This window comes from Haliotis cracherodii, unplaced genomic scaffold (assembly GCF_022045235.1).
Source record: "Haliotis cracherodii isolate W230 unplaced genomic scaffold, xgHalCrac1.p SCAF_3, whole genome shotgun sequence".
NCBI lineage: Eukaryota > Metazoa > Mollusca > Gastropoda > Lepetellida > Haliotidae > Haliotis > Haliotis cracherodii.
The window spans coordinates 38,720,569-38,745,812 of record NW_027266286.1 but is presented as its reverse complement, the minus strand read 5'-3'; the positions used below and the strand labels follow the sequence as shown (position 1 = coordinate 38,745,812).

General features: G+C 39.2%; 1 protein-coding gene across 4 annotated transcripts in view; it reads left to right on the top strand.

Annotated features, from left to right (window-relative positions):
- Window positions 1–25,244, top strand: part of LOC139475817 (synaptotagmin-1-like) — a 147,175-nt gene that overhangs the window by 82,137 nt on the left and 39,794 nt on the right. For all 4 annotated transcript variants that reach the window (XM_071259019.1, XM_071259018.1, XM_071259020.1 and 1 more), the window contains exon 2: window positions 12,562–12,815. In XM_071259019.1, the coding sequence (XP_071115120.1) occupies window positions 12,587–12,815 (229 nt within the window). In that variant the 5' untranslated portion in view covers window positions 12,562–12,586. The remainder of the gene's footprint in view (window positions 1–12,561; window positions 12,816–25,244) is intronic.

The following is a 25,244-nucleotide window of genomic DNA, read 5'->3' as shown; positions in this document are numbered from 1 at the left end:
GTGGAGTTATTTATTGTATAATTAACAATGACCATGAGTTGTTTATTTCTTATAAGAGATATCAACATTATTTACAGCCTCTGTAAGGATGTTTATAAAATTGACAAGCTTTTACAATGTTTACCCATATTAAATAATGAAGTCCCCCAGAATACTATCTGCTGTCCAATTTCTGAAAAAGGGGTTGAGATAGGTACTTCCTGAATATTCTCACAATTCTCACAGCCATTATCTGTATCTCTTCTCCTCTATTGCCATATCTTGCCCGCTTTTGTTAGCAACCTTTCAGCCATTGCATTTGTTTGTGTTGCCCATCAAAATTTAAGGAGAATAACTCACGACCCTCTAAAATATAGCAACGTCAAGATTTCATCGACATGAAGTTGCAAGCATATATTCAAACCTCAAGAAATGATTGAATAATGTTTTATCGTGAAATAAACCATGTCTCATTCTTTGATGTGTTATTTGCGATTTATCATGTATAGATATGCCAAGATTGCTTTAAGTGTTGGTCTAAACCTTTGTATTTGATTGTGAATATTATACCAAATAACTTGAATAAGTAAAGATTTATCATGGTGCACTGATCAACTAAGAAGCAATATACTTTTTGAGCAAGTCAAATGTGTACACATTTCATCAAATTAATCCTGCAACTTTAGGATCTTTAACTAAGCTTCTTTACCATTCCTACTCAAAGTCTAGGCGTTTCCCAGGGTGCCAAAACTGTCAGATGTCAGCCACACAAACTTCTACCTACCTGGAGCATACATTTAGCACTGGGCAAACTTCTACCTACCTTGAGCATACATTAAGCACTGGGCAAACTTCTACCTACCTTGAGCATACATTTAGCACTGGACAAATTCCTACCTACCTTGAGCATACATTTAGCGCTGGGCAAACTTGTACCTACCTTGAGCATACATTTATCACTGGAAACATTTCTACCTACCGGGGGCATACATTAAGCACTGGGCAAACTTCTACCTACCTTGAGCATACATTTAGCACTGGCCAAACTTCTACCTACCTGGAGCATACATTTAGCACTGGGCAAACTTGTACCTACCTTGAGCATACATTTAGCACTGGGCAAATTTCTACCTACCCCAAGGATACGTTTATCACTGGGCAAACTTGTATCTACCTGGAGCATACATTTAGCACTGGGCAAATTTCTACCTACCCCAAGGATACGTTTATCACTGGGCAAACTTGTACCTACCTTGAGCATACATTTAGCACTGGGTCAACTTCTACCTACCCCAAGGATACATTTAGCACTGGGCAAACTTCTACCTACCTTGAGCATACATTTAGCACTGGGTCAACTTGTACCTTCCCCAAGGATACATTTAGCACTGGGCAAACTTCTACCTACCTTGAGCATACATTTAGCACTGGACAAACTTCTACCTACCTTGAGCATACATTTAGCACTGGGTCAACTTGTACCTTCCCCAAGGATACATTTATCACTGGGCAAACTTCTACCTACCTTGAGCATACATTTAGAACTGGGCAAATTTCTACCTACCCCAAGGATACATTTAGCACTGGGCAAACTTGTACCTTCCCCAAGGATACATTTATCACTGGGCAAACTTCTACCTACCTTGAGCATACATTTAGCACTGGACAAACTTCTACCTACCCCAAGGATACATTTAGCACTGGGTCAACTTGTACCTTCCCCAAGGATACATTTATCACTGGGCAAACTTCTACCTACCTTGAGCATACATTTAGCACTGGGCAAATTTCTACCTACCCCAAGGATACATTTAGCACTGGGCAAACTTCTACCTACCTGGAGCATACATTTATCACTGGGCAAACTTCTACCTACCTGGAGCATACATTTATCACTGGGCAAACTTCTACCTACCTGGAGCATACATTTAGCGCTGGGCAAACTTCTACCTACCCCAAGGATACATTTATCACTGGGCAAACTTCTACCTACCTTGAGCATACATTTAGCACTGGGCAAACTTCTACCTACCTGGAGCATACATTTAGCACTGGGCAAACTTCTACCTACCTTGAGCATACATTTAGCACTGGGTCAACTTCTACCTACCCCAAGGATACATTTAGCACTGGGCAAACTTCTACCTACCTGGAGCATACATTTAGCACTGGGCAAACTTCTACCTACCTTGAGCATACATTTAGCACTGGGTCAACTTCTACCTACCCCAAGGATACATTTAGCACTGGGCAAACTTCTACCTACCTTGAGCATACATTTAGCACTGGGTCAACTTGTACCTTCCCCAAGGATACATTTAGCACTGGGCAAACTTCTACCTACCTGGAGCATACATTTAGCACTGGACAAACTTCTACCTACCCCAAGGATACATTTAGCACTGGGTCAACTTGTACCTTCCCCAAGGATACATTTATCACTGGGCAAACTTGTACCTACCTTAAGCATACATTTAGCACTGGGCAAATTTCTACCTACCCCAAGGATACATTTAGCACTGGGCAAACTTCTACCTACCTGGAGCATACATTTATCACTGGGCAAACTTCTACCTACCTGGAGCATACATTTAGCACTGGGCAAACTTCTACCTACCTGGAGCAATCATTTAGCACTGGGCAAACTTGTACCTACCTTCAGCATACATTTAGCACTGGGTCAACTTCTACCTACCTTGAGCATACATTTATCACTGGGCAAACTTCTACCTACCTGGAGCATACATTTAGCACTGGGCAAACTTCTACCTACCTGGAGCATACATTTAGCACTTGGCAAGCTTCTACCTACCTTGAGCATACATTTAGCACTGGGCAAACTTGTACCTACCTTGAGCATACATTTATCACTGGGCAAACTTGTACCTACCTGGAGCATACATTTATCACTGGACAAACTTCTACCTTCCTGGAGCATACATTTAGCACTGGGTCAACTTCTACCTACCTGGAGCATACATTTATCACTGGGCAAACTTCTACCTACCTGGAGCATACATTTAGCACTGGGCAAACTTCTACCTACCTAGAGCATACATTTAGCACTGGACAAACTTCTACCTACCTTCAGCAAACATTTAGCACTGGGCAAACTTGTACCTACCTTCAGCATACATTTAGCACTGGGCAAACTTCTACCTACCCCAAGGATACATTTATCACTGGGCAAACTTCTACCCACCTGGAGCATACATTTATCACTGGGCAAACTTCTACCTACCCCAAGGATACATTTAGCACTGGGCAAACTTGTATCTACCTTGAGCATACATTTATCACTGGGCAAACTTCTACCTACCCAAAGGATACATTTAGCACTGGGCAAACTTCTACCTACCTCAAGGATAAATTTAGCCCTGGGTCAACTTCTACCTACCTGGAGTATACATTTAGCACTGGGCAAACTTCTGCCTTCCTGGAGCATACATTTAGCACTGGGCAAACTTCTACCTACCTAGAGCATACATTTAGCACTGGGCAAACTTCTACCTACCTGGAGCATACATTTAGCACTGGGCAAACTTCTACCTACCTGGAGCATACATTTAGCACTGGGCAAACTTGTACCTACCTTGAGCATACATTTAGCACTGGGCAAACTTCTACCTACCTGGAGCATACATTTATCACTGGGCAAACTTCTACCTACCTGGAGCATACATTTATCACTGGGCAAACTTCTACCTACCTGGAGCATACATTTAGCACTGGGCAAACTTCTACCTACCCCAAGGATACATTTATCACTGGGCAAACTTCTACCTACCTTGAGCATACATTTATCACTGGGCAAACTTCTACCTACCTTGAGCATACATTTATCACTGGGCAAACTTCTACCCACCTGGAGCATACATTTATCACTGGGCAAACTTCTACCTACCCCAAGGATACATTTAGCACTGGGCAAACTTCTACCTACCTGGAGCATACATTTATCACTGGGCAAACTTCTACCTACCCAAAGGATACATTTAGCACTGGGCAAACTTCTACCTACCCCAAGGATAAATTTAGCCCTGGGTCAACTTCTACCTACCTGGAGCATACATATAGTACTGGGCAAACTTCTGCCTTCCTGGAGCATACATTTATCACTGGGCAAACTTCTACCTACCTGGAGCATACATTTAGCACTGGGCAAACTTCTACCTACCTTGAGCATACATTTAGCACTGGGCAAACTTCTACCTACCTGGAGCATACATTTAGCACTGGGCAAACTTGTACCTACCTTGAGCATACATTTAGCACTTGGCAAACTTCTACCTACCTGGAGCATACATTTAGCACTGGGCAAACTTCTACCTTCCTGGTGCATACATTTAGCACTGGGCAAACTTGTACCTACCTGGAGCATACATTTAGCACTGGGCAAACTTCTACCTACCTGGAGCATACATTTATCACTGGACAAACTTCTACCTACCTTCAGCAAACATTTAGCACTGGGCAAACTTGTACCTACCTTCAGCATACATTTAGCACTGGGCAAACTTCTACCTACCCCAAGGATACATTTATCACTGGGCAAACTTCTACCCACCTGGAGCATACATTTATCACTGGGCAAACTTCTACCTACCCCAAGGATACATTTAGCACTGGGCAAACTTGTATCTACCTTGAGCATACATTTATCACTGGGCAAACTTCTACCTACCCAAAGGATACATTTAGCACTGGGCAAACTTCTACCTACCTCAAGGATAAATTTAGCCCTGGGTCAACTTCTACCTACCTGGAGCATACATTTAGCACTGGGCAAACTTCTGCCTTCCTGGAGCATACATTTAGCACTGGGCAAACTTCTACCTACCTAGAGCATACATTTAGCACTGGGCAAACTTCTACCTACCTGGAGCATACATTTAGCACTGGGCAAACTTCTACCTACCTGGAGCATACATTTAGCACTGGGCAAACTTGTACCTACCTTGAGCATACATTTAGCACTGGGCAAACTTCTACCTACCTGGAGCATACATTTATCACTGGGCAAACTTCTACCTACCTGGAGCATACATTTATCACTGGGCAAACTTCTACCTACCTGGAGCATACATTTAGCACTGGGCAAACTTCTACCTACCCCAAGGATACATTTATCACTGGGCAAACTTCTACCTACCTTGAGCATACATTTATCACTGGGCAAACTTCTACCTACCTTGAGCATACATTTATCACTGGGCAAACTTCTACCCACCTGGAGCATACATTTATCACTGGGCAAACTTCTACCTACCCCAAGGATACATTTAGCACTGGGCAAACTTCTACCTACCTGGAGCATACATTTATCACTGGGCAAACTTCTACCTACCCAAAGGATACATTTAGCACTGGGCAAACTTCTACTTACCCCAAGGATAAATTTAGCCCTGGGTCAACTTCTACCTACCTGGAGCATACATTTAGTACTGGGCAAACTTCTGCCTTCCTGGAGCATACATTTATCACTGGGCAAACTTCTACCTACCTGGAGCATACATTTAGCACTGGGCAAACTTCTACCTACCTTGAGCATACATTTAGCACTGGGCAAACTTCTACCTACCTGGAGCATACATTTAGCACTGGGCAAACTTGTACCTACCTTGAGCATACATTTAGCACTTGGCAAACTTCTACCTACCTGGAGCATACATTTAGCACTGGGCAAACTTCTACCTTCCTGGTGCATACATTTAGCACTGGGCAAACTTGTACCTACCTGGAGCATACATTTAGCACTGGGCAAACTTCTACCTACCTGGAGCATACATTTATCACTGGGCAAACTTGTATCTACCTGGAGCATACATTTATCACTGGGCAAACTTCTACCTACCCCAAGGATACATTTATCACTGGGCAAACTTCTACCTTCCTGGAGCATACATTTATCACTGGGCAAACTTCTACCTACCTGGAGCATACATTTAGCACTGGGCAAACTTCTACCTACCTGGAGCATACATTTAGCACTGGGCAAACTTCTACCTACCTTCAGCATACATTTAGCACTGGGCAAGCTTCTACCTACCTTCAGCATACATTTAGCACTGGGCAAGCTTCTTATTTTTACTTTCTTTTATGTACTGTACTAACAAAATGTGCAAAAGAAAGCTTCTGTGCTCATCAACAGATGAGACATATTATACGTTTACACAGGCACACATGTGCACCACTAGATGTTCATCCATTACTAGGGGACACAGGTTGCCTAGTTGTCTAAGGCGCCACGATTTGCTGTGCAGAAATGCATCCCTTTGACACACCAGAAACCTATGATTGTAGTCTTGAATCCCGGTTTGCCCCGATTATGTTTCAATGTTTTTCAGTACAATACCCGTGCTCGTGGGTCTCACCGAAGTGGTTAACGCCTGAGACCTTCATCACCTTGGGCTTTCCTCCCACATTAAGCTGACAAGCCGTGATATAACTGGAATACTGTTAAAAGCGGCGTTAAACCCAACTCACTCACTCATCCATTCTGAATTTGTAACATGATTTCTAAAAAGTCATTTGTAACTCATCGAATTCATGTTTTGGACATATTAATCAGGTTGTGATCATTGCCACTGCTGGTTTTCTTTCATCACAGTTAAGTGAGTGGATTTCAATGTTTGTTCGTGAAACTTGTTCCAGCGGTACATTAGCTCACGCTTTGGTATTATACAATGAGACTAAATGTGTAATACAGCAATATGTTTATCAAACAGGTGATCTCTTAATAAAAGCTGGTGTCGAACATTATGTGAAGGATAAAGCATGACTCCAAGGTTGAGGAAGTAAGACCTCCGTAAGAGGGTATATTGCTGATACTTGATTGCCAAGGAGGAGTGCTTTATCTCACTTATAAGCTGTTTAAATTAAAGAAATAACAGAAAAAAAATCAAGATATCTTATGGTGAAACAATACTGTGTGTTGCGTTATAAAAAGACTGCGATCAAAGTGTGCGAGAGAAGAAACAGAAACAGGAGGGGTGGTTGTGAGGAATTAAGGCAATATATGTCATACTATAAATAACAGTAATTATCGGGAAGTGATAAAGTAGCCAGGTTGGCTGTCAGTCAATATACAATGAAATGTTGGTGAGGATTAACAACGGGGATTAACTTATGGAGACATGGCTACAGGGTAATTTGCCTTTGGAGTCAAATGTGCTTCAGACAATGGTAGTCGTAAATCAGTCGCTATGACAACTTCCCTCTGTTCCGTGAAGCTTGGACCCCAAGCTTAAACAAGTACAAATTGATATGTGTGAACTTTTTCACAGACGGAAACAACAGTGCAAAATGTGAACATAATCAGTTAGATGAGTTCAGGATATCGTTGAAATACTTGTGCACATGTACCTATCCAATGACGATATGAAAGTGATCATCTTGCCAGTTTGATTTAGTGCCAGTTTGAAAACTAACCAAGTATTGAACACACAACGATATCCCAAATATAACATTTGTTACATTGACCAAGTATTCTTTGTAATGTGCAATTTCACTACGAGGTAAATACAACTTTGCACAGATTCAATAAATATATCACCGAAGGTTCTTTGAATTCAGGAGTCTGGCTTGGAGGTGCGACTCAGTACTGAATAATGATAATGAGTAATGTCATAAAAAGTATGAATTAAACATCTCAGCAACTATTTCGCATAAAGAAATTTGAAACCAGGAGTCTAACTTATCGCGCGACTCAAACGGTACTTGTGGGTACGTTTGCCCTTTTAAGTACAATGGGTGCTCTTCCCGTGTCTTCAACGGAGCTTGCCCAGATATTGTGGGTGCTATGCCCAAGAAAAATAATAATCCTTAATTCCGACATCAAAACTCTGAAATGCTGAATACTGCTGTGCTGTTAATTACTTAATAATGACATACAATATACATGTGTGTGGGTGGCTTACCCAAGAATATCCCTAATCTGAATTCAATGTCCTAGACAATACATTCAATTTTGTGCCAAACTGTGCACATTAATAACTTGTAACAAATGACAAATTTTGTCATTTAGATCTTTTTAATTAAGAGTCTAGCAGAAGGTGTGACTCGATAACCCTACAGCTCAGGTTTCTCGTGGCCCTAGCTGTATCTATATGTCTGGCGTGTCCTGGAGACATTTAAAGATTCCCTACACAATAACTTCATTTGTCTAGCTTGACTAAAAATGTAATTTGGAGTATATTGCACATATACAAAACAGAATTTTGGAAAGACACATTTTGGCATTAATATACTGGCTTTGATTAATCATACCTGGTTGCACTATTCAACAGTCACACAATATATATCCTTGATTGAGTCCATGTAAGTAAACACAAATTAGTAAGTCCCCATGAGATATCTTGTACATAGTGTCCATCTTGTAGGTGCCCGTGAGGCGGTTTCTGTATTGTGCAGGGTCTGCATGATGATGGCTGTGGTTGGATCTCTTTTCTTTTCTTAGGTCATGTGCAGGAACGACATCTTGAAGGGGAAGTCTTAGCAGTGTTGCTAAGATATTCGAGCAGGGAAGGTTTGGGATCGGAGAATTTGTTCTTGATCGGAGAGGTTCTCGTTCTTTCTTCAATCTTGTTAAAGGCCATTCCTTCGTTCTTGGTGATTGGCCTTCAGGAAGGTAGTATATCCTTTCAATAAGAGACTGTCACTTCCTACAGTTTTGTGAACCATATGCCATGCTGCGAAGAGGTACAGGAAAGGACAGACTAAGAAGTCTGTCATACCCGATAGCTCCACCAAATTAACAACGCGTGGCGGTCCGACGTTGATTAATGAATAATTTGCATATCGTATATGCAAGGGGCTGACGTATGGTTCCCAGTAGGAAGTGACAATTTGGAGACGATGGCTTGCAGTATAAACAGTTTTACTTTATACATGTAGATATATACATACAAAAGACACTGTGCCAGGTCAGCACATAGTGGTAGTGGTCTAGGTGCCCCAGAGCACCCAGCCTAACCCTAGCTAGGCTAAGGGTAAGACCTTTCTTTTTTTCTTTCTCTGGACCAAGGCTTATATAACCAAGGTCACCTTACATTTAGTAAGTAATAAATATAAATATAAACAGTAATTCATCAGTGACATACTTGCACATCTCGTTCAGGATGGCAGACGGTTTTGTACACAAAAATGGGGATTAACAAATAGGATTAGCATCTTATAAATAACAGCAATCAAGTGTTTCCATTATCACTGGAAGTAATGTCCCTGATAAAATTCCCGGTCACTCGATACTGTCATGGGACTTGGAGGTACCAACTAATTTGTCTGATTCTTTTACCACAATAGGCCAAATAGCTAAATGTAAAATGTACGTTAAAAGTAAAATTAATAGTTCTTTTTTGTCTGAGGTGTCTGCCGCTCAGGTAAATGAAGTTGTACATAAAATAGAAAGAAATTTGTCTGTTCACGACGATGTTAATGCAGCCTATAATGAGTTTCTTTTTTGCATTCTGAATTAGATAAGTGTGCTTTACCATCACAGTCTAATGTTATTGTCAATGGAAGATGTAAATCCTTTTATAAGCCTTATTGGTGCAATGAATTACAATCTCATTGGGATAAAGCATGCCTTGCAGAAAAATATTGGTTGAAATGCAAGTCTCGGGTCAGAAGAAAACGTTTCAAGCATAGCTATGTTCAGGAGAGGAAATGTTTTGATAGGCTATTACGTAAGTATAAAAGGGCACATCAGCTCAGTGAGCGACAACGTCTATTAGATAAGTACTGTGACAGTGACTCGCGCAGCTTTTGGAAAGCAATAGGCAAGATTGGTATCAGTAATGACCGAGGGTATGATGTCCCCTGGGAGGTGAAACATGATAGTGGCTACCAGGGTATTGCTCTCCTGTCCGTGCCTTGTAAGATTTATTCTGATATATTAAATTGTCGTTTTAGTAATTGGCTAGAAGTAAATAACATACTGGTAGATGAACAAAACGGATTCCGCTTAAAGAGAAATACACAAGAGCACATTTACAGCTTATTTACAGTGATAAATAATAGGAAACTATCAAAACAATCGACATTTGTGTGTTACATTGATGCTATGAAAGCTTTTGATAAAATTAATCGTAAATGTCTATGGTATAAACTTATGAAAATTGGTGTTAACGGTAATTTTCTTCAAGCAGTCCAGGCAATGTATGAGGATACTTGGTCATGTGTTAGAGTAAATGATCACCACACAGATCGCTTCCCAGTAGACTCAGGTGTACGTCAAGGGTGTGTTTTATCACCAACTTTGTTCTCTGTATTTATAAATGATCTAGCTGCTGAAATTAATAGCTTACACTGTGGTATCCACCTGGACACTGACATGCTGAGTATCCTAATGAATGCTGACGATGCTGCTCTCGTAGCACCTGACGAGCACTCTTTACAGTGGATGTTAGATTGTGTAGCAAACTGGTGCACACGCTGGCGCTTACTTGTCAACATCAAGAAAACTAAAGTTGTGCACTATCGTCCCAGTTACATTAAAATGTCCGATTTTGTTTTTACAATTGGGTCCGATCAGGTTGAAAGTACTCACACTTATAAATACCTAGGTGTTTGGTTACAGGAACATCTTGATTTGAATTTTACAGTTAAAGAAATAGCTAAATCTGCAAATAGGGCACTTGGTGTTATAATTTGTAAATTCAAAGCAGCTGGTGGTTTAGCTTATAACATTTTTACAACTTTGTACAATAACTTGGTCCAGCCTATCTTATCTTATGGATCGGCAATTTGGGGAACTAAGGAATTTAGCTGTATAAATGCTGTCCAAAACTGAGCGTGTAGATTTTTCTAAGCAGAAAGACTCCAAATTTGGCTGTCCGTGGTGAAATGGGCTGGACATCCTCATTTACAAAACAAAAAATTGAAATTCTTCGGTTCTGGCACAGTTTGCATGCTGCAGATCAGTCACGAATGCTGAGTATTATTTGCAGATGGTCAGTAAAATTCCGTAGATCCTGGAATAATACAGTTTTCAACAACTTTGTCAGTTTACATTTACCAATTTATGATCTAAATAATATTTCTACTGAAGAGTTTAACTTGTGTAAAGTATGTCTGTTATCCTTAGACCATTCTGATTGGTTACATGGACTCTGGAACGATACGGGCCAGGTAAATGGTAATAAGTTACGTACATACAGATTGTTTAAAGATTTTTTATCAGTAGAACCCTATGTCAGTTTATTGAAGAACAGATGTCAGCGCAGTATATTAAGTAAGTTTCGCTGCGGCTCACTGCCATTAGAAATAGAATTGGGAAGATTCACCCGCCCCTAAACATGGCTTATTGAACGTATGTGTAAATTCTGTAATTGCAGTGCTGTTGAGGATGAAACACACTTTTTTGCTGAATGTTCTCTCTATACAGATTTACGCTATGATTTATGGAATTTAGCTTCTCAATCAACTCCAAACTTTATACAGATGTCCGCTGCCGATCAGACCGTGTTCTTTATGCGGAACAAAAAGGTGGTCAGACCCCTAGTCGCGCTTCTTCACCACATGTATGTGTCTTTCGTCTCTACCAACTTAGTTCAATGTAACTTAGTATCAGAATGTTCTGATAACTGGTGATAACTGGTGATAACTCATTTTTATGTATATGTATGTTCTGTGATATTTCTCATTTTTACTCATATGTATGTGACGTCCTGCGTGTCTCGTAGGCCATAATGGCCGGACACTGTACACACTATTTGTGTATTTTTATTGTTATTGTTGTACAGTGTGTGACACGTAAATAAAATAATTTTCTTCTTCTTCTTCTTCTTCTTCATATAGATGTCATGGCTCCAGGGTAATGAGCCTTTGCAATTAAATGTTCTTCAGACAATTGGTGTTGTAAATCAGTCGCTATGACAATACACTCAATTGGATTATGCTGTGGATCTCATTGATGTCTGCCTATGTACAGGCGACATTTGAAATATTGTATTCATACGCTTGACCTAGTTTGGACAGGATCAGTATGATCAAATGAGGCTTTAAGAAGTTCTAAACATCAAGTAATAAATAAAATACTCTAACAAGCTCCCGTGTAATACCATTTTTATGGAACTCGTGAATAGTTTTTGTATTACACATAAGCTTGTTTGGTGTTCTATATATAAGGTCCCTTTTTGCAAACTGAAAGTTGCTATAAAAATGATCGGACCTTACACATGTTCAATATGAGCAGAAAACAAACTTTTGAGACTTTTAGAAAAACTATAACTCTGATCATATCCATGACCACATCTTCTAAGTAATTCTGCTTGTATATGAACAAATATCAGAAAAAAACCAGATAGGTTTCCAATTTGTTGTTGTTTCTATACATCCAGCTTCTCCAGCCTCTAATTAAACTATATGCTATAATCCTTCCATGTTACATGAGTAGATGTACCCAACTAATACCAGGATTACTTTCAGATGCCATTTAACAATGTGTACATGTAACGTATACCTTGCATATTTTATCAAAATCTTAGGTGAAGCGGGCAGACAGACACCAATACTGCTAATGATGGCATTTAGAATGACTGTTGCGTTGCTATAGATTCATATAGAATGTTTCTGTTGCAGGTCCTGTTGTGAGCACTACAGGTAAATGCCTGTGCCCATAATGGAGACATTACTCCGAGCCCGTCGGGCTTTGGAGAGAGCCGTAACAGGCAATACAGATGGTAGTGGCCCTGCAGCAGGCCCTGCCGCAGCTGCAAGTGAAGCACCCCCAGTTGGAGATGTGACTCAGGTGGCAGCAGAAGTAGGGGGGTCAACAGAAGCGCCAACAGGCATAGGAAAGCTGGAAGCCATGTTTTGGGAAAATGTAAATAAATGTAAGTACAATGGAACTGTCATATAGTTTATCACTTCTCAATAAAGAACATACCTCCTTCAGCCTGAACATGCATGTTGCACACTGTTTGGTTGGATCACTTGAGCACAGAGATTACTTGTTGTGTGTATCAGAAAACATCCCTAAATATGCCACACATGTCATTATGTTCAACACAAGCCAGGTAGCAGGCAGGTAGTGTCCCAGGCCATCCACTCGTGTCACCTGTCACTGGTGTAGATGGAGATCACAGTCGCACATGAATACCAGATTCATAATGAGAGTCCATCCAGAACTTCCATCGCTGTGAACAGACTTATTGCATGTGAAGTTGGATGTATCTCATGCAGACTGTAACCACTAGCTGGTGCATCACGGAATGAGAACAAAGGCACTGATGAATATTCCTGATCACATGATAGGATTTGTAGCATCTGGTATTACCACTTTCAAATGACACCTTGCTGTCCTATGAGCACAGTTGATTGTGAACCTCAGTGAATAACCAGTTGTCATGTCCACAGGTAGGATTTTGTGTTCGGTGTCAGGAATATCTATTATGTATGATTTGAGTTAGATATTTCAAAAGTAGTCCAGAATACATGGTGTGTTGTCTATGTACTTCATAACATGATAGAGTAAGGCTGCTTCAGGAAGGTAGAGAGGAAGATCATAGCTACATGATGTTGGAGTGTATGGTTGTGACTGTTTATGCAGGTAGTAGTGACCCAGATAGGTGTAGGAGCTGCCAGGGACAAACATGTAAGGATTGACTGTGTACCGAAAAGAAATACACAGACAATCCTTATAATTACAATTTACAACAAAGGTATATGTTCTCAACAATAGTTGAATGACAAACGAACATATAAATCCTAATAGGTATATATGATTTGATCGATAAACATTCCTGGCGTAGGAATACATTTATTGCCTTGATGTCGATCAGGTGACTGCTAAATTTATTGACATAAACTGGAATGCCTCAAAGTCATTAGCCATTCAATGCATTTTAGCAACAAACAAAATTCATAAAGCCTGTCAAATAAGGCATACCGTATTCGACGTTATAAGCGCCCCGCTCTAATAAGCGCCCACGGCGATATTTGCTAATATATTGGCTCGTGAACAATCCCAATTAGCTCCCTTTCCGATTGATCAATGTACACAATACTATTTTATTCGCATATGATACGCGCTCGTGTGTTATGTGCACCCTTATTTATGGGCAATTAAATTCTGGAAAAATATATTTCTCGTTTATAAACATTACAGGCTGTCAGCATAAACCACGAAATTTATCTTTCAACTCGACAAAATAATGTTCCAATAAGAGCCCCCCTATTTCTAATTTTGAGAGCGCCCTGGGCGCTTATTACGTCGAATACAGTATATGCAAAGGGAAATAACTCCCAACTACAGCATGAATGAAGATTAGCTCCCTATGCATTATAAAGAAGGTCACGGTCATTACTATAGCTTGCAGGTATTCCATCTAAAAGGTATGTTACTTAACACTTCTTTCAGCATTGTCTTGGATGGAAAATATTTAAAGGTTTTCGACTTGATAATGATGTTGATCGTTACCACGATTAACAATATTTCTTTTGTGAAGTTTGTAATACTCTCTTCGCGTTTTTGAAGTGTTTTATCTGAATTGCTCAGTTTAACAAAATGAATGACAATGTTTGAACATAATGCAGATTATTTATTTGAAGCAGACCCTCTCTAGTCAAGTATGTTTAGGGCCTACAATGATTTCAGCTACTAAAAGTGGTCCAGACCAATTGTGAATTTTGACTGTAACTTACAATCATCAATGTTATACTGCAATCAGTTTGTGCACGTGGATGGTAACTGCAGCCGAAATCTAAGATTGCGCTCTTAAGCATTTACAATAACTGTAACAACATTAAGATAATTTTGTGTAAGCGTGCCATTGGAGAAAGCGGAATCCCTCAACTTGCATTGGTATTCCCCCAACATTCCATTGTGTTGAATGTAGTCTGCCTCAGTAGGCGGGCCATATTTGTTTAGATTCATTGGTAAGTGTCTGCAGAATACATTGACCTTTCAGCCAATCAGATTGCTGGCAGTACAATGAAACATATATACAAGGTAAAACCATCATGGCATCAGGACGTTCGAAGCCATCGATAATGATCCACAAATTTTCTCCTCATTAGATAGTGATCCATTATTTTAGATGCAGAAGGGAGCCCTTGTTTAGTGTGTTGTTTTTTTCAGAGAAAGAGTTTGTCATATTAATGCCGCACTCCATAAAATGCTCCCTGTCGAACTTCTTGACCAATCTGCCTGTAATCTTTATAATCATCCATAAGATAATGTTTACATGCCTGTCCTATTTGTATAAAATACAGCTGTGTAGAAAGTATGCATATAATACACACAGATACTGAGTTTTGACTTTTTTCTAAAAGCAAAAACATTGCTGCTGGCATGTTAACACCAGAAATTGAATATCAACAAATCCAGGGTTTACTAATTTTCTAACTCCTCGAAACAAATGAAAACCCCTTGTGATAACCACTGCTTCAAGTGATCTTTTAATAAGAACGCTATCTTAGTGATGGTCTCACTAAGATGGCTAATGGTACCAGGGTCAGCTTGCAGGGTGGGAATCAGTTTTTAGTTAAGTGTCATTGACACTTTAGAAAAACTCCCAGGCAGCTTTTGTTGTCAGGGGCATGCAACAGAACATCATACCTTTGACAGGGGATACGAGTATTTTATGCTTGTGATAGTATTTTATCTATTTATCCCCCGCCCAACGTTTCCATGGCAACAAGATGGACTTAGGTTCTGTGAGGGTAGGGTTTGTTTCCGGAGCAAAACTCATAAACCGTTCAATATTTTCTCATGAAACTGTGCAGGTCTGTCAGGTACATGCTCAACTGGTGCCTTTTACATTTTATAAATTTTGGAACGTAAAAGTAACATATTCCCTTCTCAAACAACAACTTACATGTCATTATTATTATGTACATGAACATAGCTGTTATTTTTATTGTTGTTTTGATAACTTTTTTCCAGCCTAATTTGCATAATGCCTATAGCCTGTTTCTGCCATGTCACTTTGGACTTAGTTTTATGTTTGAATGTTGAAAGTGCCTACAAATTACCTCCTGTAAAGTACATTTTGTATTGAGCACTGAGATAAAACTAGCAAATCCAGACTAGTACTTTTCCAGTTGTTTTGTTATTTTGTATTTACATCTACGTAATGCTTTGTGTCGATTATTAAATCCAGCAAAACAGGTTTTTTTTACATTTCCATGAGTACTTTAGACTTGATCTTCTGTAATGAGCCCATCTCAACAGGAGTCTTTGCACTTCCATACACTGACCATCATCTTGTGTGGGGTGTGACGGAATAGGTGTAGTATATTGAAGTGACAATCATTATTTCTTTGTATGTTAATCATGTGGTAATGAACTGAACTTTTTAATCTTAATATTTTGCATTTAATCTACTATGTCCAAAGCAACATCTTGGGTTTGGACTGGTAATGACCATAATCACATATCACAGACTAGTACTATTTATGTTTCTTAAGAAATATTCCATGTAGATATTATAACGAGTCAAAATGTGACTTGTAATGTTTTTTCTTTCTCCCACCCTAATGAATTCAGTAGTAAATGTAGTAACTGGTTTTGTCAGTTTGTACTTCCATCATGTTTTTGTGGAGAAGGTTTCATTTGTTTCTTGAACTTCATAGAAATTGTGTTTTGCAGCGTTATATTCTGTTTCTTCAGGATATTTTGCATTTACATCAAGTAGATGCTCCCCTTATGCCCTTTACTCCTTACAAAATTTTGAATATTTTCAAATGTATGTATTTGTGTGATCAAATTTCACTGTTGTTGACATAATATACGCTTCATTTGCTGGGCAGGAGACTTGGCCACGTTAGTGGCAAACTCTTTTTCTTTTTTTAAATTTCGATGACAAGTTCCACCTCGGTTAAAAAAGGTTAGGGTTTGTTTAGATTTAAGTATGTCATAAATTCTGCAAAAGGGGTGGGGGATATAGCCACGTTAGTGGCAAACTCTTGTTAGTATTATTTAACATTTAATTTATGAATCATGTGGGAACTGATTGGCAGAGCAGTGTTAGAAATTGGCACTAGTCCTATAGTCCTTGCATAATTGCCAAATACTTAAGGTATCATATCGACAAGTAGAATTTGCCATTTTAAGGGTTTTGCTAAATGTTATCATCATAAGGACTATTGAAGTAAAAATGTTAGTTTCTATCGCAGCAGAGCATACCAACTCATGGTAATTCACAAAGACACTGACCAGACTATCATTATTGTCAGAGTATAAATGCATATGTTATTAATGCCATAATTTGATGTAGATGTAGATCATCATGATTGTTGCTAATTAACTATCGTCAGTTGACCACTTCAGGGTATTTCCCTTTTCACGATCAGTCATTGGTCTGTATGAAACAGTGACTCCTCAAACTGTTCCTGCCTCCAAAGCTGTCCTACTCATATACCAAATGTTGTCCTGTTATACATAAACATGTGAAGGCAACTAGAGTAGTCAGAGGGTTTTGTGGTGGTAAAATAATGGTTGTCAATTACTTTCTTTTAGTCTTTTCAATAAAAATCATGAAAGTAATGATGTAGGGCATTGTTTACTAAATCACCAGTAGTGCACAGAATCAAAGGTAAAACATGTCTGTGTGATATGATCATTTCAGGTGTTCTATTATGAGACAACATGCACAACAATACTGATTACAGTGGTAAGGAAATGCTTGTACCATAACGGGAAAAGAGAAAGTTTTACGAAATACAATCATGTGTCTTGTAAACTTCTGTCACAAAAGTTTTAGTTTCTTCAACGTTTGAATAAAGTTTGTTCTCTTCTGCTTGATCTTTGACATCCTGTCTAACTTCTTGTGTATGGCTGTAATAAGTGCCTTCCTTAGTCAATTTTCTTTGTGCCTGGAGTGCCTATTGCAGTAAATGAATCACTCTCAACCTTGATGGTGTGCATGCAGTCTTTCAACAGTCTCTGGAAGTCTTTCTGAATGTGTGCTAATGTTCTCCCCAATTTAGACTAAGACTAACTGTTATGTTCTTCTCCTGTTGCCTCTTCCACATGTGGGAACAGCCCACAATCCATGCACCACCTTGTCAATTGCTGAATATCATTGTCATGGCGACCCATTTGGAACAGCCATTATCTGAATAAACGTTTAATTACAAAGGCTAATGACTCTGTAGTCATGACATGTATAAGTCTAGAAACACTTAATTGCCATTACTTATAAGATATAGGAATATGCAGATTGTCACATTACCAATGTTACATGTGTCTGTAACGCATGCAGCCAACCACATATTTAGTTTTTTTTGCATATTCCTATAATGCAGGGGATCTGTGTACGGTTGTCAGTAGGAATATCCAGTCTGGTAGCTTATGTTATATACAAATGTGACTTTATACAAGCAGATATATATTCAAGAAGTGCTATGGGCCTGGTTGTTGTGTTGGACCAAGGCTTGTGTAGGTCAAAGTCATCTAACATGGATTAAATCATAAATATAAACAACAGTAATAATGAAAAGTGACATAGTTGAACTGCTCAGATGGCTCACAGTCAATATACAATACAATGGTAACAATTAGGATTAGTATCTTATATGTAATGGCAATTAACTGGTTCTTGACTCATACATCGTTGTAGCCTATGTCCCAACAGGGCTGAAAATGATTAGGTATGTTAAGTTAAGTAACAACGCGTGTCAGTCCGACGTTGATTAATGAATAATTTGCATACTCGTATATGCAAGAGGCGACGTAGGTTGATTAATGAACAATTTGCATACTCGTATATGCAAGGGGCCGACGTAAGGTTCCTGTAGGAAGTGACAACTTGGAGATGATGACTTGTGGTATATACAGTTTTACTTTATACATGTAGATATATACATACAAAAGACACTTTGTGCCATGTCAGCACATAGTGGTTGTGGTTGTTGTCTTGGTGCCCCGGAGCACCCAGCCAAACCCTAGCTAGGCTAAGGGTAAGACCTTTCTTTTCTTCTTCCTTTTTTTCCCTCTTTGGACCAAGGCTTATATATAGCCATAGTCACCTGACATTTAGTTAGTAAGTGTTTCAAGGCATATAGATGTCATGGCTCCAGGGTAATGAGCCTTTGCAATCAAATGTTCTTCAGACAATGGATGTCGTAAATCAGTCGCTATGACAACTTCCCTCCGTTACGTGAAGCTTGGATCCCAAGCTTACATGAGTCCAAATTGATATGTGTGAACTTTTTCACCAAGGAAAACAACCATGCAAATGTGATCAAAATCAGTTATATAAATTCCTTATGCAACAAATATATCTATGCAATGACGGTATGAAAGTGATCATCTAGCCAGTTCGATTTAGTGCCAGTTTGAAAACTAACCAAGTGATCTTTGTAATGTGCAATTTCACTACAAGGTAATTACCGCTTTGCACAGATTCAATAAATATATCACTGAAGGTTCTTTGAATTCAGGAGTCTAGTTTGGCGGTGCGACTCAGTACCGAATAATGATAATGAGTAATGTCATAAAAAGTACAAATTAAACATCTCAGCAAATATTTCGCATAAAGAAATTTGAAACCAGGAGTCTAGCTTTACCGCGTGACTCAAACGGTACTTGTGGGTACTTTTGCCCTTTTAAATACATTGGGTGCGCTTCCCGTGTCTTTGACAGAGCTTGCCCAGATATTGTGGGTGCGATGCCCAAGGAAAATAATAATCCTTAATTCCGACATAAAATTTTTGAAATGCTGAATACTGCTGTGCTGTTAATTACTTAATAATGACATACAATATACATGTGTGTGGGTGGCTTACCCAAGAATATCCCTAATCTGAATTCAATGTCCTAGACAATACATTCAATTTTGTGCCAAACTGTGCACATTACATGTAATAACTTGTAACAAATGACAAATTTTGTCGTTTAGATTTTTGAAATTACGAGTCGAGCTTTAAGGTGTGACTCGATAACCCTACAGCTTAGGTTCGTCTGGGCCCTAGCTGCAACTATATGTCTGGCGTGGCCTGGAGACATTTCAAAGATTCCCTACACAATAACTTCAAAGATCTAGCTTGACTAAAGATGTAATTTGGAGTATATTGCACATATACAAAACAGAATTTTGGAAAGACACATTTTGGCATTAATATACTGGCTTTGATTAATCATACTATTCAACAGTCACACAATATATATCCTTGATTGAGTCCATGTAAGTAAACACAAATTAGTAAGTCCCCATGAGATATCTTGTACACAGTGTCCATCTTGTAGGTGCCCGTGAGGCGGTTTCTGTATTGTGCAGGGTCTGCATGAAGATGGCTGTGGTCGGGTCTCTGTGGGATAGGCGTGTATACTTCTTTTCTTAGGTCATGTGCAGGAACGACATCTTGAAGGGGAAGTCTTAGCAGTGTTGCTAAGATATTCGAGCAGGGAAGGTTTGGGATCGGAGAACTTGTTCTTGATCGGAGAGGTTCTTGTTCTTTCTTCAATCTTGTTAATTGGCCTTCAGGAAGGTAGTATATCCTTTTAATAAGAGACTGTCACTTCCTACAGTTTTGTGAACCATATGCCATGCTGCAAAGAGGTACAGGAAAGTACAGACTAAGAAGTCTGTCATACCCGGAATCTCCACCAAATTAACAACGCGTGTCAGTCCGACGTTGATTAATGTTCTTCAGACAATGGATGTCATAAATCAGTCGCTATGACATAAGACTCATACTTGTCATGGCTACAGGGAAATTAGCCTTTGGAATTACATGCTCATTTTTAAACTCATAGTTTAGACACTTTACTCACATGAAGCTGATATGCCATGATACTGACATACTGTTCACACTGGTGTTAAACACAACTATCTTTCTGCTTGTATGACCATTCTGATCTAATACGAAATTCCAGAAAAACTAAGGTCAGTTCCAGAGCCTTGTGGCTCTATTTTGAAAAACTGTTTTAAGTGTTGGTTAGCATAAGTAGAGACAGCCTGTCCTTAGTCATGTTAATATTTGAGTAATGGAAGAGAGAGTTAACTTGGTGTCTCGGATCTACAAGATCCAGTGGACCAGCCCCATTGCCTTTGCCTCCATCCTAAAAAACAACACCATCAGAAAACTAACTGAAGCATTCGAAATCAAAAGATTTAACACAATCATCAACAGAGACCATGGTTATTTCATCCCATCAGCCTACCTACCACCCATACATCAATTAGAATTCAATACATCCAATCACCTTATTCTTATTGGCTTTCTTCCTAAGGCTTCATACATTATCATCATTTGTCACAATTGTTGTATAACTGGAATACTGTTAAAAACGGTGTAAAACCAAACTCAAGCACTCACTCACTCACAATTGTTGTTCTTTCTGTTAATACCGACCGCCTCTGTGGTCTAGTGGTAAAACGTCCACCCGGAGAACGGAAGGTCTGGGGTTCGATCCCCGGCCGCGTCGCACCAAAAGACGTTTATAAGATGGGACTTGTTGTTACCCTGTCTGGCGCTCGGCATTAAGGGGATGAAACAAGGATTGGTCGGCTCGGAGTCAGTATACTGTGTCTGAGTGGGGCATTTATGTTAAACTGCAGCATGGTATCTCAGTGAGCTAGCACTATAAATCGGCATCAGTTCAGACTAGTACATGCAGCCACACACACACATGCATGCATGTCGCTATATAAGTGCAATAATCTTGGACGCGACATTAAACCCAATTTCACCTCACCTCACCTTCTGTTTATACCCAAGTATAATTAAGCTCACTGGTTCATTCACAGGACGGTGATCAACTTAATTTTAATGTCTACAGAGACAATGTGTGAATTTTTGTCAAAGTCAGTTGTGCAGGTGCCTTGCTTAATCCTGATTAAGAGGGGGGTTATTGCCAAAGCAAAGAGTAAATATTTAGAGGTTACCAAATTAGACATTATATTACGTACACTAGATGAAAGTATACATTGGTGTACACATTGCTCTACATTCATTATTTTGTTATTATTTCTTCCAAAATGCATATGCAAATACACTAAGTCAAATAAATGTTTGTTTATACATTCACATTTTAAGAAGGTTTGAAGCACTGCCTCGAGGTTGTTGTTTGTCCACTGGTGTTTCTGGCAGTCACCCTCAAACTTGGTGTTAGTGATGTAATCGGCAAGTGGAGCACACCGGTCATCTTGTGGCATGTCCTCAAAAGTAGTACCGGTAGTAGTAGTGAATCAAAGAATGCGGCTGTTTTCTCCGTCGTTAATGGTTAACATCGCTCACTTCATTAATATGAAACATTGCTCACTACAAGTTAGCAAACTAACTCACGCTCATGAGATGGTTCCCCAGTTCAAACAACAGTTTAGCAGGATTAAGCATCAAATGATACTGCACTGGGATGTCCTGCTAATATTTTTAATTTAATTGGTCGCTGTCTGTGAATATTAATGTTTTCTAAAGTGTATGTTTGAATGGGCACTGCTCAATGTATCCAAATGGAGGTAATTTATGATGGCCAGGCAAAACAACAGACACGTCTTTGCAGGGAAGCATCGATCGTACAAGCATCATGCTAATAACACTTCAGCTGTTTCATTGAGTTACATGTATTAAACATGTCAACAAGTTGACTCCCAGCAATTGTTTGAATAACACCAGGTCAGCACGGTTATTATTGATTGAATGACCTTCATAGAGGTCAATATGTTGATTTGCACAGTATAATAGGTCTGTCTCAAAAGTCATTTGCACCATTAATGAGTCAGATGAATGGGAAAAAAAACACATGTTAATTGCATGTAGAATGTATGGGTGACAGATTCACTAAACATGTGGCAAACATCAATTATATCAACTGAGCTCATCAGGGCAAAGGTTGATAATCTTGCCAATGATAATTGACACCTAATGTGCTAATAAGCATATGAAATTGGATGATCCAGTAGACAGTTCCATGCCTGTAAATCTCCTGCAGTGTCATAGATAGTTAACACATTGTCAGGGATGGCTGCAGACATCAATTGTCTTGAACACTAACACATTGTCAGGGATCTCTTTAGACATCAATTGTCTTGAACACTAACACATTGGCAGGGATCGCTGCAGACATCAATTGTCTTGAACACTTACACATTGTCAGGGATCGCTGCAGACATCAATTGTCTTGAACACTAACATATTGTCAGGGATCACTGCAGACATCAATTGTCTTGAACACTAACATATTGTCAGGGATCGCTGCAGACATCAATTGTCTTGAACACTAACACATTGGCAGGGATCGCTTTAGACATCAATTGTCTTGAACACTAACACATTGGCAGGGATCTCTTTAGACATCAATTGTCTTGAACACTAACACATTGTCAGGGATCGCTTTAGACATCAATTGTCTTGAACACTAACACATTGGCAGGGATCGCTGCAGACATCAATTGTCTTGAACACTTACACATTGTCAGGGATCGCTGCAGACATCAATTGTCTTGAACACTAACATATTGTCAGGGATCACTGCAGACATCAATTGTCTTGAACACTAACATATTGTCAGGGATCGCTGCAGACATCAATTGTCTTGAACACTAACACATTGTCAGGTATCGCTGCAGACATCAATTGTCTTGAACACTAACACATTGTCAGGGATCGCTGCAGACATCAATTGTCTTGAACACTAACACATTGTCAGGGATCGCTGCAGACATCAATTGTCTTGAACACTAACACATTGGCAGGGATCGCTGCAGACATCAATTGTCTTGAACACTAACATATTGTCAGGGATCACTGCAGACATCAATTGTCTTGAACACTAACAAATTGTCAGGGATCGCTGCAGACATCAATTGTCTTGAACACTAACACATTGTCTGGGATCGCTGCAGACATCAATTGTCTTGAACACTAACACATTGTCCGGGATCGCTGCAGACATCAATTGTCTTGAACACTAACACATTGGCAGGGATCACTGCAGACAACAATTGTCTTGAACACTAACACATTATCAGGGATCGCTGCAAACATCAATTGTCTTGAACACTAACACATTGTCAGGGATCACTGCAGACATCAATTGTCTTGAACACAAACACATTGTCCAGCACAAACACTATCCTGCAGCCATACCAAAACCCATGTTTTGACTGAAGGGATGTTTTCAAAAAGATACTTTAAAGCTCTCAATGCTAATGTTGAACCCATTCGTCAGAGGTGTCACTTCCCGTGCATCTGATGTCGAACCCATTCAACAGGTGAATAGCATAACGACACCCCAAAAAGAACTGGCCATATCTATTTAGCATGAAGGCTTTATTTAACATTTAAATTAAGTATGACATGCATAAATGCTCAGCTTGCTCAATATGAAAACTTTCAGTAGTTTATTTACCTAATAAAATATCGCGAGTTATAAATATTTCAGACACACTTCTCGGTACACAACTACCAGAAACGGCCATTGTTGACTTTTGGCACTTCACGTTGAGTGGCATGCAATATTTTCTTTATAATTTTATCATTTTTCATATTCGATCATAATTTTTTGTTTGCTGACGAAAAGAAAACTCTCCAGTTCGTTAATTTCTAAAAATTAGCAACTTTCTGAATTGAACATCATCGATTGGATGGAACCTGTACGATCATGGCAACGGCGGTAAAGAAATAACTCCTCATGAATCGTGATCCCGAAATACTATTACAACTATTCAGTTACATCTAACCTATTTTTCTATTATAAGTAACATGGATGTAAATATCTTTGTAAAATAAATCTCATTTTTATCGAGTTTGCAAATTATTATGTTTGATAAACTCTCTGACATTGGCCTGCTGTTGACAAGCAGCCATTGTTGACTTTTGGCACTTCATGTTGAGCAGCATGCAGTGCGATATTTTCTTTATAATCTTAATTTTTTGCTGTTGCGAAGAAGACCAACGTAAGAAACACATTTGGGCGTGGCCTAACTCGCAATTTGTTTAGTTGAACAAAGTCAACAAACACAGCAAATAATTAAAAATATTTTATGAAATGCAAAATCTAAACTTTTTTTACATTATAGGAAGAAAAGTAGAAAAATAATGCATATTACGAAAAATAATCAAAATACTTCCAATTTTATCTATCGTTGCTGAAACCGGAAGCATGCACTGCATCTCACACATCGAGGCAAAATATGCTAAATTTCATCAAACTACCACCAAGAAATCATGAAAAAGATTCATCAGAAATTACATAATTTAATATCTATCATTAACTGTTTACTAAGTTTGACCTGGATAGCAGTCTCCACTCTGATGTTTTATATTTTACTGTTATTGTCTCCAGTGCGTAGCATCACTTGTTTTGAAGTCTA